The 13,795-nt window shown below is 51.3% G+C and overlaps 7 protein-coding genes across 7 annotated transcripts; 3 read left to right on the top strand and 4 right to left on the bottom strand.

The window, feature by feature from the left end:
* Positions 1–105: 105 nt before the first annotated feature.
* On the top strand, positions 106–2,102 carry COCVIDRAFT_97734 (hypothetical protein; the record flags this gene model as incomplete). The annotated part of the gene is made up of 3 exons (XM_014701693.1): positions 106–366; positions 422–790; positions 840–2,102. The coding sequence occupies 3 exons, from the start codon at positions 106–108 to the stop codon at positions 2,100–2,102; spliced, it is 1,893 nt and encodes a 630-aa protein (XP_014557179.1).
* A 172-nt stretch (positions 2,103–2,274) lies between these two features.
* Positions 2,275–2,971, bottom strand: COCVIDRAFT_26160 (hypothetical protein; the record flags this gene model as incomplete). The annotated part of the gene is made up of 2 exons (XM_014701654.1): positions 2,275–2,640; positions 2,699–2,971. 2 exons carry the CDS (start codon positions 2,969–2,971, stop codon positions 2,275–2,277), a joined length of 639 nt encoding a protein of 212 aa, XP_014557140.1.
* A 1,234-nt stretch (positions 2,972–4,205) lies between these two features.
* Positions 4,206–5,555, top strand: COCVIDRAFT_97731 (hypothetical protein; the record flags this gene model as incomplete). Its single annotated transcript, XM_014701692.1, has 1 exon — positions 4,206–5,555. The coding sequence occupies one exon, from the start codon at positions 4,206–4,208 to the stop codon at positions 5,553–5,555; it is 1,350 nt and encodes a 449-aa protein (XP_014557178.1).
* A 733-nt stretch (positions 5,556–6,288) lies between these two features.
* COCVIDRAFT_15527 (hypothetical protein) lies at positions 6,289–7,765 on the bottom strand (the record flags this gene model as incomplete). Its single annotated transcript, XM_014701641.1, has 2 exons — positions 6,289–6,297; positions 6,392–7,765. The coding sequence occupies 2 exons, from the start codon at positions 7,763–7,765 to the stop codon at positions 6,289–6,291; spliced, it is 1,383 nt and encodes a 460-aa protein (XP_014557127.1).
* Positions 7,766–9,254: 1,489 nt separating this feature from the next.
* COCVIDRAFT_97831 (hypothetical protein) lies at positions 9,255–10,689 on the top strand (the record flags this gene model as incomplete). The annotated part of the gene is made up of 6 exons (XM_014701691.1): positions 9,255–9,404; positions 9,456–9,560; positions 9,609–9,792; positions 9,842–10,043; positions 10,091–10,158; positions 10,223–10,689. The coding sequence occupies 6 exons, from the start codon at positions 9,255–9,257 to the stop codon at positions 10,687–10,689; spliced, it is 1,176 nt and encodes a 391-aa protein (XP_014557177.1).
* A 282-nt stretch (positions 10,690–10,971) lies between these two features.
* On the bottom strand, positions 10,972–11,595 carry COCVIDRAFT_37288 (hypothetical protein; the record flags this gene model as incomplete). The annotated part of the gene is made up of 1 exon (XM_014701690.1): positions 10,972–11,595. The coding sequence occupies one exon, from the start codon at positions 11,593–11,595 to the stop codon at positions 10,972–10,974; it is 624 nt and encodes a 207-aa protein (XP_014557176.1).
* Positions 11,596–12,525: 930 nt separating this feature from the next.
* COCVIDRAFT_97867 (hypothetical protein) lies at positions 12,526–13,645 on the bottom strand (the record flags this gene model as incomplete). The annotated part of the gene is made up of 2 exons (XM_014701689.1): positions 12,526–13,427; positions 13,477–13,645. 2 exons carry the CDS (start codon positions 13,643–13,645, stop codon positions 12,526–12,528), a joined length of 1,071 nt encoding a protein of 356 aa, XP_014557175.1.
* Positions 13,646–13,795: the final 150 nt, after the last annotated feature.

The following is a 13,795-nucleotide window of genomic DNA, read 5'->3' as shown; positions in this document are numbered from 1 at the left end:
ACATAAAAGAGCTATGTCAAGTACTACATTCATAAACTTTCCTAGTATTCATAGCAAAAAAAGCTTCAGAAGCTGCCCTCAGAGCTCCGGATACCTCCAGACATAATGCCTCCTACTCCACGACGAAGCAAGAGGACCAAGGCCAACCATGACCCGGAGCCTGAACCTCAAGCTAAGAAGCAGCGGCTCGCAGAAGAAGCTACTGTTGCAGGCAATCCAAATGTGTATCCTCATCCTGAACCCCAGTTTGTCCACTTCCCCAGCCGGCGCTCCGTGCTACACAGCACAAAAGGCATCGTATCCAGCACCCAGCCACTCGCCTCGGCAGCTGGCATTGAGATTCTGAGGAAAGGCGGAAACGCAGCTGTATGACGTAATCTATTACCCATTACCATGTGCAAATAACTCACAACTGTACCAGGATGCAGCTGTAGCTGTGGCGGCAGCTATCAATGTCACGGAGCCAGGCTCCACCGGTATTGGTGGTGACATGTTTTGCTTGTACTACGATGCAAAGACGAAGAAGGTATCGGCGCTGAATGGATCTGGCCGCTCGGGCGAGAACGTCACACTTGAGAAGGTCAGGAAAGACCTCAATCTCGCGGATGGCCAGCATGGTCAGATACCAATGGATCACGTGCTTGCGGCCACAGTTCCCGGTGCAGCAGCAGGATGGGTTGACTGCGTTGAGCGCTTTGGTAGTGGAAAGGTCAGCATGGAGGATGTCCTTGCGCCTGCTATTGAGCTTGCAGAGAAGGGCTTCCCAGTGTCTGAGCTCTCTGCAACCTTTGTGAGTAAACCCAAATGCTTTCAAGAGATGCCTACTGAGACTGTGATAGTGGGCAGCTAGCGAAGCTGACATTCGACGTGCTTCACCCAACGGCCATGAAATGCTGAAAAAAGACCCATCTGCCAAAGATGGCTGCAGGGCACCGAGAGCAGGTGAAATCATGAAGAACACAACCATAGCGAATACATTCAAGCTCCTCGCCAAGCACGGAAAGAAGGGCTTCTATGAAGGAGAAGTCGCGGAACAGCTTGTAAAGGTAGTGCAAGATCTTGGTGGTTACCTCACTCTGGACGACCTCAAACATCACGCCGAAACCGGGTCTGAGCCTGTCGACCCCATTTCGCTGAAGTACACGGGTCAAGGAGTAGGAGAGAATACTAACGGCGGTATCGAGCTGTGGGAGCATCCACCAAACGGCCAGGGCATCGTAGCTCTGATGGCGCTAGGCATCATCCAAGAGCTGGAGAAGCAAGGCAAGATTCCTAAATGGAGCGTCAAAGACCACAACAGCACAAGCCACCTGCATGCTCTAATTGAAGCGCTCCGAATCGCCTTTTGCGACGCGCACTGGTTTGTTACTGACCCCAACGTGGTCAAGGTACCTTCAGCAGAGCTCATTTCAGAAAAGTACCTGGCAGAGCGCGCAAAGCTGTTTAACCCGAAGAAGGCCATTTCAGCGCCAGTCCACGGATCGCCGGCACATCTGCAAAGCGACACGGTGTACTTTTGCTGCTCGGATCAAGACGGCAACGCCATTTCCTTCATCAACAGCAATTATGGCGGCTTCGGCACCGGCATCATCCCCAAGGGCTGTGGCTTCACGCTCCAGAACCGCGGCGCAAACTTTAGCCTGGACAAGGATCATCCCAATGTTCTGGCGCCGAGGAAGCGACCGTATCATACCATTATCCCCGGTCTGACCACGTATATTAACGACGGGGGCTTGCACTCTGTGTACGGTGTCATGGGCGGCTTCATGCAACCGCAGGGTCACGTGCAGGTGCTGCTGAATCAGGAGGTGTTCAAGCTCAACCCACAGGCTGCGCTCGACTCACCGCGTTTCTGCATTGGAGCCGGCATGCCGAGCGCAGACGGAACTATGACGGACGCGACCATTTACCTGGAAGAGGGCATTGATGCAAAGGTGGTCAAGGAGCTCAAGGCACTGGGACACAATGTGGAGCAGCTGAGTGGTTACAAGCGGGGCATGTTTGGCCGAGGCCAGATAATCAGGCGGCACGAGGATGATGGCGTGCAGGTTTGGAGCGGAGGTAGCGATATGCGGGGAGACGGCGCGGCAGTGCCGTTGTAAGTTTGTGTGTGCGTTGACAGGTGGCTCGTGGAGTTGGGTAACGTCTAGTCATGAATTTAATGTCAGTTACGAACAACCGGAAACTATGGTCCCGGAAAGTTGAATAAACGGGTATCGTATTCACTCTATGCTGTCCCTGCGTCGAGTCAGCGCACGTGTCTTTAGCAGCCAATCATTGCCCCAATGGCTTTGTCTTGCCATTCCTCTTCCTCCAACTCCGAACTCCGTTGTCGATCTCCTCTATTGTCACACCATCCCTAATAAGCTGCATCGTGACGCCTAGGACCTCTACATTTTTGTTCCTAGCCTCGTCGTCAAAGAAGAGCATGTCTTCATACTCGAGACCGCTGTCCCGGTGTATGCGCTCAAAATGCGTAGTCTTGTTGCCTGGGTATATTTGCAGGTGGTCAAAGTAGTCGATTGCGCGGGATGAAGAGCCGGAAGGGCTGGGTATCTTGAGCAGCTTAAGCATCTCGCGACCGAGATCCGGGGCGCAGGTGCGAGAAGCAGCGCCGATGAGGATATTCTTAGCTTTGAGCTATGGCAACTTGGTTAGTTGTTGTTGTGGTCAGATAGGGGATATGGAGCAGTCGTACTGCTTCTAGGATACCCCCAACGTCAGTGTAGAAGCCGAAGCCCTCGCCATATCGGTCCTTTGCCTTTAAGCCGCCTTCGGTAGGCTTAAGCGGGGCGGTAACATGCGTGTCTACCCAAAAGGGCCAGAGAGTGTAATCGAGGTCGAAGACGACTATTTTTGGAAGTGGCAAGCCATCTGTGAATGTAGCTGGCCACCGGACCTTTGCTGGGGACGCTGTGGTGGTAGTGGTGTCGGAAGTGGGGGTGTTGGTTGAGGGAGCGCGGCGGGGCATGGTTGGTGTTGGCAGGCGCACGCAGCAGTGGTAGTGAGGGTCTTGTTAGTGGAATGACAGCTGAAGGGGACGCAAGGGTTGTTAGAGACAGGAAGTGAGATTCGGCCAGATTGGGTGTTTTAGTCTAGGGAAACAGCCGCGTGTGGCGCGTTGATCGCAAAAAAAAATATAGGCCGATGACGTAGACGCGTTGAATCGGCGTACCTAGGTATCAGGTAAAGTAGTGATATCGTAAATAGATAAAAGGACCACAGCGCCAAACATACGCTGTGCCGGTACATATTTCGCATTTTCCCCGCAAGAAGAAGAGTCAGAGATACCAACCCTGGTCCGAATAGTCGCTACATGGCGACCAGCCATATATTGCCGGCGCAGTACATGGGCCTTCGGGTGCAAGTATGGCGGATGCCGATTAGATAAGGAATAGCCGCGACAAAAAAACAAAGACAGCGAGGGCTGGAACGACAGGTAATTTCCAACAGGTGGTTTCCAGCAGAGGATTGGCGGTGACGGGGGCGAGGGCGAGCACATGGCTATATCTAAGTGTAGTATCTAGTAAACTCTGTTTGTGGTTGAGGGAACTAGGCCTCGGCTGATATGGGGAACAGGTGGTGGTGGGTATGGGTATGGGTATGGGAAGTTCCCAAGACAAGACGCCTGTTGCTGACCACACGTGTATTACGTCTTCGCATACGCGGTAGCGCTATTGGCCGCTTATAATTAAGATACAGCGAGGCTTCACAGGGCACATCCAGGTAGCCATGGCGAGAGTGTTCCAACATGTGCATCCATATGAACATGGCTGCAGTGGGCCGGCCGTAGCGACATGGTGCAGCACTGGTCTGGCGCACCTTCCCCTTTCAGTCGGCCAGCCACTAATACGTACCAGCCCCGCAAATAACGGGCGCCGGAAGGAATCCCGCCTGACTTGTCGCCGCAGCGTCAACAACCCTTCTACTACTACACTCTTCTCGCACACACGCACACACACAAACGCACCCATATTGCCTGCGCACTCATGTCGCCGTGATCCCGCTGTCTCCCGGGCCTCCATGGCGGCAACAGGTGCTCGTTGTACAATCTCCAGTCGCGATCAACAACAGATCGCTTGTCAGTTCCTTGTCACCCCTCCGCAATCTCCGCGCGTGCACTTTCCACCTCTGCCAATTACTACACAGCGGCCCATTGACCTCCAGCACAACACCGGGTGACACCTCGCCAATCATCCGCCACCATGGCCGACTTCAATGAGACAAGATCTCCCCTTACAAACGACAATGTCCAGGCCTGGGCCCGTCATCACTTTGCCGCGCCCTTTCGCGCTTTGCCGCGTGCTGCCAGGTTGCAATGGATCGAGTTTGACGAAAGCTTTACTATCAGCAGAGCTATCTGGCGCTCTCTCGGCCGCTCTACTCACAAGCAGCTACTCGTCATTGGCGGCTACGCCCCAGGTCCCGCCGGCGACGACGATGAACCCATTGACCGTGTCACAGCCCACGTCCACGAGGACGAAGCAGAGGTCAGCTTCTATCGCATTACCGAACTCGAAGATGGCAGCAGTGAGCTGTTGTCGGTAAATAGCACCAGCACCGTTGCCTTTCATGCCCCATTTTGTGACGTCGGTGACGATACCGGTGGTTCAAAAGCAATCCACCGCGTATCTGCCCTCATTCTTTACTATTTTTTGGCAGCAGGCCACGTGAAAGAGCTATCCCGCACACGATCAGATCCTACAATGTTTACCAGGAATTTTCGCGACGCCTGTCTGTGGGTTCAGAATGAAGGCGAGCGTCCATTACTACCACCATCGAGAAAATCAGAACCTTCAACACCATTCGAAAAGGATCCAATTACTGTCCGGCCGAAGCGGTCCTCTACTGTTTCAACCACTCGTCCCGTATCTGATGAATATCAACATCCTCCAATGAAACGCGCAGCAACAGACAGCCTAAACATTAAGATTAAACGCGAACGCGACGAAGACTACCCAAATATCCCTCCATCTGCCATCCGACCGAAAAAGCACCCCCGGCGCACTCTCAGCGAGCAAATCGTTGTCCCCTCAAAACTCCAGGAATCTACCTCAATAGCATCCTCAGGATCTATTCTCAGCCCACGCAGTCCCGCTCCGGAGCGCGTCAACCGCGCCTTAACCGACCGAATTAATCACCTCAAAGACGAAAACGCCGGCCTCAAAGCTTCATTAAATGGCCTGGAATCAGAAAAATCCGACCTTCAGCAGCGCATGGCTAGGGAATCCCACGCATATCGTAGCATGCAAATCGAATCCGACGCCCTAAAACGCGAAGTAGAGGGCATGAAGCGCGAAATGAACGCCATGAAAGAGCGCTTAGAAGGCGTCGAGTCTTCTGGCGAAAAGATGCGCCTGGAAGTGCAAAGATTAGTAGCGGTAGAGAACGCGAGTAAAGAGTTTCGAAAAGAGCTAAGAGGCGAAGTAGACGGGTTAAGAGGACGCATTGAGCGAAGCGAAAAGGAAGCCGAAAACGCGAAAGAAGAGCTATTGGCTGTACGCCGGGGATTAACAAAAGAGTTGAGCGAAGCAGTTCAGAAATGGGGCGCGTAAAGAAAGAAGAAAGAAAGAAAGAATTTATGACTTGGATACGTTCAAAAATGTATGGGCATAATCTTTGTTTTTCTTTTTTTTTTCGCTGAGCCCATCGTTCTTGCTAGGGTTTCTTTCCTGGTCTCTCCATCTTGGTCCTGGTCTGGTCAGTTTAGACGCGATATCCGCGCTACGATCTTCCCCGCCCGTATATTCCACCGGGCAATCCCCCGATGGCGCTTTTTTTTCCTTTTCCCTTTTCGTCCACCAATGGGGTTATATATGGTACTCCCGTGGTCCCCTATTTTTCCTTATTTATTTTCCAATCTATCTTTGTGGGCCTTTTATTTTATATTATTATTCTATTCTTGGTATATATGAAGCAAGCGGCATTTCGTCCTCCTCCTCCTCATCATCATCGTCGTCGTCGTTGTGATTTTCTCAGTTTGGAAGGAGGGCGGAGAGGACAAAGGCGTATGTATGCATGCATGTATGTTTGTATGAAGCAAATTTTATTAGGTCAATCTTCTTTGAAGGCTGTTTAGCAAAGGTACATATGGAGTTGAAGTGGAAATCAATTTTGTTCAAAAGCAAAAAGATATATGTGAGCAGAGAATAAGAAATAATTGTATCATGCATTGAATACAATTTCATATATACCCCCCCCCCCAATCTATCTAACGAGAGAAAAAGAACCTAGTCGAACCTTGTAAATGCAAAATCTATACTCCCTTTTTTCTTTTACCCCATCTACTTACTCACACTACAACTCCTCCAGCCAATCCACTTCTAATAAACATTTCAACTCTCCTCGCACACCTCTCTCATCCCTTCCGCCCACCAACCTCCCCACGCACCTGTCGCTGAACCCCAGACATCTTAACCGCATACTTTGAACTAGCAAGACCAAGCTTTGGTTCATTCCCCGTCACACGTCTGGCAGCTGACATAGCATTCAGAGCACTAGCATCGCGCTTAGAACGGCGCTGTCGATGCGTAGTAGCAGTAACAGGGGCAGCAGGAACGTCATCAGTATCAGTTTCAGTCTCAGTATCCGAACCATCTTCCTGAGACGATGACGACGGCGAAGAAGAACTGGGGGAAGAAGACGACGACGACGATGACGACGACACAAGCCCTATTTTTCGACGTAGAGGCTTGGTAAGCGGGGATTTGCGGGGTAGTCCGGGAGAAGTGGGAGGAGTGAAGTAGGAGGCGCAGGAAAGAGGGGAGCGAGTCTCGCTTGATTCAGCGGTCGAGGTTTGGGATTGCGAGGGGCTAGGTGGGGAGATGACGGGCGTGTCGTCTAGGTCTATGAGGTTGGGGGTTGGGGGCAGTACTACTATAGTCGATTTGGCAGTTGAGTGCTCCGGTCGCTTGGAAACGCCACCGATCTTGTGTATCTCGCCACTGGATGCATATCGGTCTTGGAGTCTGCGAGTGCGGAATGGTAGCGGTTCTGGGAATGAACGAGCGGGAGGAGGCATGTTTTCAGCAGGCGGCTCTAGACCGTCGCTGCTTGCTCCTCCGCCTACTTTGCGCTGCATCCAAGTTAGTGGCTTGGCAGGAGACACTGCATTTCGTTCCCTCCACCACCTGGGGGTGCCACGGGTGAAACCTAGTTCGCGAAGCTTTTCGGTCCCAGGCATTTCGTGCTTGTATTTGCACCCTGTGTGCATCCATCTGCATTCGCCGGTTGCAATCCAGTGTGTACAATATACTTTTTTCGAGGGTTCTGGGCCGGGGTTAGCGTTGTTGTACCCAGATCGCTGGGCTTCCCTATGGTACACAGACGCCACGGCGTCGGCTAGCGACGACTGGCGTTCGACCCCGGTGGTGGACGGTGTGCCGAGGTTCTCATATGTATCAAGTGCTGGTGATTGCGGCGACAACCGGCCTGGGTGACTGAGAGCTGTGTTTGTGTTCTGCGATTCAGTCCGGACATTGTGGTCGGGCGCGAGATATTGAGGTTTCCCATCCGGAGAGCAGTGCGAGGGCCCATCATTGGAAATGGGTGCTTGGACTGAAAGCATAGAGAGCGCGTCTTTTGTCTCCTTGAATAGCTTCCAGCCCTGGTCTGACATTTGACGATGCGTAAGTTGCCGCGGAATCCCCTTGAGCTGGAATGGTAGCTGATCGGCTGGTATGAGTGGCACCATGGTATTTCCGCGGAGAAGATAGAAACGGAGATCTCCTGGTAACGGACAGATGTTCTGGTGTTGGGTGGCCATGGTGGAAACGATATGTGCTATACTGGTAAGTAAAGATTGCGAATATGATGACTGGATAGGAAACGAAAGTTAAAATGCAGAAATCAGAGGTCCGATTTATTCGCCATTGGACGACTGTGCTTGAGACAGCAAGCAGAAACAATAGACAAGCCAGCAAACGGCTTGCCATCAAGGTGCAGGCACCCGACAAGCTGTTGCTGATGGCCAATATCCGCATCGCTGCCTGCTGCCATCTTGATTGTGATTCATATCTGCTTGGAGATGAGTATCCGGTAACAGCAAGCAAAGATAGTAGTGCAGAGCAAGCAGAGCGTAACTGTGCGAGGCCGACATTTGCCCGTGGCTCTCGTCAGGGTTGGTGACGTCAATTGTATTCACATGATGCGAGGTGCGACAAGCTCCGAGACCTGCTAGCAAGACGTTTGACATGAAGCTTGGGAGAGGCTGCTAGTTATTCTGCTGGGTTCATAAAGTCAGGAGGAGAGTTCGGAGATTACCCCAGCCAGCTGAGAGTAGGGTACGTAAGGTTTGCTTTGCAGCTGACTAGTAATCATCCGCAAGAACCCGGCCTGCTGCATTGGCTCCGGCATTCATGACTACCGGAACGCTAAATTGCTTGACAACACCACTCACGCGGCACGGAGCCTCCCAACGTAGCTCATGCTTTGTGGCCGCGACGGCATGTCGCCCTGTTCAGGGCGGTGATGAGCAACCCACGTCTCCACGCTGTCATCCCTGTGTAGATTGATTGGCGCCTTGCTCAAGTCTGCCGAAACAGACTAACCTTATGTACCCCAACACCAAGCTTGTTCTAACTGCGCTATCACCTAGGAAGCCCAACATTTGAGATTTTCCATACTCGCCTCGGAGCCTCTCAATTGTACCAAGCCCGCCTTGCTGCTGTGGTACCTCTTCCTAGCCTGTTTCACAACACCCACAGTCAGCATTCCGACAGTGTGGATAGGAAAAGGTTACTATACAAAGTTCCCTCTTATGAAACAATCACCTTTCGGCAGTCGTTTTCTGGCACCTTGCGTCAACGCCTAATCCCTGTACCCCACGTCTGTATACCAATGCGCTTCTTTCATATGAGCTGTTCATCATTGCCCATCTGCCTGTGTATACGGCTAATGAGGCGCTGATCAAGGTCACTATAATGACTCGGGAAACAAGTATTGCTCAGTCCATGCCACCCACGAGTCAGTGATGAACGAGATCTCCGTTACTAGGCCTCCGAGGTCCACAGCGCCTTTGCCATCCTAGTCCAAGCAATGTACCGCTTGGCTGGGTCACGCGGTAAAGAAACCGAGGCTTTAGTGTCTGTCTAATAACCCTGCTACTCTTCCTCACGTCCCCGTCTTGTACCCTCAGGACCCTCTTGGAAAATACCTCTTCCTCCTAACATGGACCTTTTCTAGCGAATCATGACACGACGCGTGATCCACAAAGCTCGACAACTGACGATAATCGAACGAAGAGCTACACCACCATGACATCCGATAACCGGAAGCAAGAGGTCCTCGCCGTAGCAATCCTTTTCTTCGTCTTGACATGGGTCACTGTCTGCTTGCGAGTCTATGTACGCCTATGTCTGAGAACAATATGGGGAAAAGATGACTCGTACATGGTTGCAACACAGGTACGTACACTGCCCGCCTGACAATGCTGCGACATTAACCGAACTCTACAGCTAGTATTCACTATTTACCTCTGCTTCCAGATCGTTGCAGCGGTACATGGGACTGGTCAGCATCGATGGCGTCTAAGCGATCACAATGCAAAGACCGCACTACTAGTCAGTCCTTTGCCTTCTGTCTCAACCCCACCTACTGACTCAAGATAGTTTTGGTACTTGTGTGAAGTCATGTATGTAGTGACCAATGGCCTTCTCAAGTTCTCCATTGGATACTTCTATCTCCGAGTCGCTGTCAAGCGAAACCACATCTGGTGTATAAGGATACTGATGGGAGGCACTGTCCTCTGTTGCTTGATTTACTTGTTTTTGGTCATGCTCCAGTGTTCTCCTGGTAAGTCTTGACTCAAGACTTGTATGTCATTTGTGTTGATGATGTTCAGTCTCGGCATTTTGGGAGATACATCCTGCTTCAGAAAAATGTATACCAAAAGGCCCAACTCTAGGTATCAGTTACGCTCTCGCTGCTATCAACGCCACGGCCGATTGGATATTGGGATTACTTCCTTTCTGGATGGTCTGGGGCCTGAACATGAAAACGAAGACGAAGATCGTGGTTGCATGTATCCTCGCGTTTGCTGCTATGTATGTTGTCCGTATTGACAGCTTACCACGTGCTAACGAGCCAATAGTGGGAGTACAGGCACCGTCGTCCGCATGGGATACATACACACACTCTATGACGGCACTGATTTTCTCTGTATGCATTACCGCTTTTCGTCATATACAACAGTGGCCTTTCATTTGCTAACTGCGCTTTCTAGATGCTACAACTGATGTCGCCATATGGAGCACAGTGGAACCTGGTATAGGAATCGTCGCAAGCAGCATCGCAACCTACCGACCACTAGTATACCACATACTGCAACTTCTCGGCTTCGCAGACGCACCATATGAGCAAAGTACATCCTTCGAGTACCCCAGAAAAGGCCGCGATTACCGCCGCAGCCTGAGCGTATCGGATCTCGTGCCTACGGAAATGGGAATCATGACCTCACACGTCACAGGCCCCGCTCCAGCGGGCTGGGGCGGCGCCCCCCGGACTCCAAAAATTGTCATTCAAGACGACATATCGCCGCATAATACTACGCCAGACGGCCAGATCTTGCAGACGGTATCGGTTCACCAGCAAACCGAAGGACCCCCAAAACTCGAGCTGCGGGCCAGCTTCCATAATAATCTTGCTAGAGGCAGTATGTTTAGTCTTGGAAGATTTCGAATACCTGAATGAAATAAACACTTTTGATTCTACTTACGACTATTCCTAGTTTTAATGCTTTTGTATGGATACGGTGTTTATGAACAAGATTTCGTCACCATGGGACTTGCATCTTACTGGTGTTCTGATCGGGCTTAATGCTCACGTATCACACTCTTTGTAATCGACTCAAAAACCCATAACTCCTACAAAGCCCGTCTCTACAAAGCCACCGAAACTCACGCTTTCTACACCAATCCTAATCCCCAGATCCACGCGTTCAACCCCAACACTTTCAACAAACTTCTCCCACCCCTACTTGCCCCCCTTCCTCCCATTAACCTCAACACACCACCTAACAGCCTCCTCCCACGTCTCCTCCATCTCCGCATCATCCACCTCCCAGCCCCTCTCCTGCAGCCCTTTTAGCGCCAAATCGCGAAAAAACCACCAACTCGGCAGGAAATTCAGCTTCGCCAGCGCGGCCAGCTTCAGCGGCGAAAACATGGCGGCGTACTGGCATGCGCGCTGAAGTGGGTCGTTGTGCGTGAAGGCTACGTTCCACATGGCGTGCGCGATGTCGTTGATGCGTGTGCTGGTGAGACGGGCGTTGCGGGATAGGGTGGTGGGGATGAGGAGGGGGTTTGATTGCAGGACGTAGGTGAGGATGTTGGATTGGAGGTTCGTGTTTAGGGTGTTGGTGGTTGTGGGCGGTGGAGGTGGCGGTGCGGGTGTCGGTATTGGTGTTGGTGCAGGTGCGGGTGTGGGTGTTGGTGTTGATGCGAGTGGTGGGATGAAAGGAGAAGAGAAGTCGGGCGAGGACTGGTGAGTTGGTGCGACTGGTGCGACTGGTGGGTCTGGTGGGAAGAAAGGAGAAGAGAAATCGAGTGAGGGCTGGCGAGTTGGTGAGTTGGTGGTCTGGTTGAGAGACTCGTTCATAACCAGGCTGATGGAGCCGTTGAAGTGCCGGTTGGTGGGCTGCTGGGTGGGCTATGTTACTGTTAGTTTGTTTCTAGCTTGTCGTTTGCAAGGCAGGGCTTCAGAGTTGCCTTGTGATTGCGACTAGTTGTTCGGATGTGGTGTACTTACGCTGCTGTTGGTGTCGTTTGTTTCATTCGTAGAAGTGTCTGGCGATGGAGTCATATGGGCCATTGGTGCTATGAATCTATAGCGGTTGGTGTTTGGTTGTTGATCAGAAAAGCTCATCTAGTAAGGTTCTGTCAATCTGTGTCTCAGTGATACTGAGAGCAAACTCACCTCGGCTTTGATATTTCTTTTATTCACCATGGTGAAGAGAGTATTCGTGCGGAGTGACAGAGAAAGTGAGCTTGTTAATTACTGATAGGCTGTTGTAAGGTGAATGAGCTTGGAGTTGGATTCACAAGTCCCCACAAGACCTGGAAAGGGTCCTTTCACTGCTCGCTTTTTGTGACTTTCGTTTGTTTCATTAGTAGTGGCGCAGCCTTTATTACTGTAGTGACTATCGGGGTACGCTAAGGTAATGTGAATGAGAGGGAAGAAGATGTGATGGTAAACTGTGAACGTGAAGCGCGGGCGGAATTAGAAAGCCAGTTAACAGATATCCTGTACCCATGGGATGAGAGAGGCAAGGTAGGAACTGTGATGCTAAAGTAGAAAGTCAAGTTCAGCTAAGCATGGCACAGGCAATTGCGATGTGCGAAGTCTTTTCTAGTTGCCTTGTTAAACTCTGTATGGGGCAGAGTCACTGCTATAAAAGTCGTGAAGAAGGGGAGTTTCCAAAGTTCCTTCCTTGCAATAGAGTATGGATGATGTATCTCATTCTAAATGCCTTGCACCCATCACTGTGATAGGTTCTCGCAAAGTAGAGTTTGAGCCGAGACACAAAAGCTAAGCCCGCCCACGCGCATTCACCTTCCGCTTCGCTCTCGTCTTCTTTGGAGGCGGTGTTTTCTCTTCCTCAGAATCGCCAATATCCTCTTCCCCAGACTCCATCACCTCATCTTCACTCTCTTGTTTGGCCTTCTTTTTCGGCCGGCTGTTCGTTTTCTGCTTCTTTCGGTTGGCTTCGAATAGTTCCTCAGGCGGTTCCTCCATGGGTGTGGATCGCTTGGAGCCTCGTGATTTGGGTGCATACTTGGCCTCAAGAGAATCAAAGAAGTTGCCTGCTCGTGCCTTTTGTCGTTGTTGGATCAGCGCCGCCAGTCCTGCCATGTCATCTGTGCCACTCTTCTTGCTCTTGGGTTTTGGCTTTGCCGTTGCCTTTGCTTTTCCCTTGGTAGGCTCCGCCTTCTCTTCTTGTTCCTGAGCCTGCTGCTTGTCAAAGGCTTCGCGCCTCTTCCTCTCTGCATCCTTGGCTTTTTCGCGCGTCTCGTCCGTCTCTTTCTCATATGCAGGATATGAGCTGACCGTGCCATTGGCAATCTCTTCGTCTATGATCTTCCTGAACCGCTCGTCGTCCACCAAGATATCTGATAGCATGACAATGTCGTATACTTTGTTCAGGTTGCCCTTGGTCTTCTTGAATGCGTTGATCAAGTCCTTGCGCTCCTCTTCGCTACCTTTGTATTCATCAGAAATCTTATTGATAGATTCTTCGTTGATGATATTCCTAAACTGCTCGCGGAAGAAGTCAAGCCAGTTAAAGTCGTCGTCGTCTTCCAGGCTCTCTGCTGTACTGCCGGTGAGATCATAACGTTTACGCCTTCGGTCGTCGGAAAGTACTGCGTATGCGAATGCGATCTCTTGAAAGGCCTTGTTGGCGGCTTCTTTCTCATCGGGCGCAGCCTTGTCTGCAATTGTCAGTAGGGGAGGAAGCAGATATCTAATGAGGAAGCGCACCTGGATGACACTTGAGTGCCATTTTACGATATGCCTTTTTCACATCATCCGCTGTTGCTTGAGACTCAAGGCCCAGAACCTCATATGGGTCAATAGTAGGTGGGCCTTCGTCACCAAGATCATGCTCTTCGCCTTCGCTGTCATGGTCGTTGGTAAAGTCTTCTTCCATGGGATCTTCGGCCTCTGTATTTTTGCGTTGTTTCCTCGCCATCTTGTTTGATTGTTGTTGTGTTGGTATGGGAAGTGAAGCAGTGCTAGGTTGGTAAATCGAGGGACGCGACGCGACAGTGAGCCCGGACTTAGCGGAGTTAGCTAGCCC

The sequence above is a fragment of the Bipolaris victoriae genome, assembly GCF_000527765.1.
Source record: "Bipolaris victoriae FI3 unplaced genomic scaffold scaffold_37, whole genome shotgun sequence".
In the NCBI taxonomy this organism is placed as follows: Eukaryota; Fungi; Ascomycota; class Dothideomycetes; order Pleosporales; family Pleosporaceae; genus Bipolaris; species Bipolaris victoriae.
The sequence above is the reverse complement of the archived record's forward strand: the minus strand, read 5'-3'. Positions and strand labels throughout refer to the sequence as shown.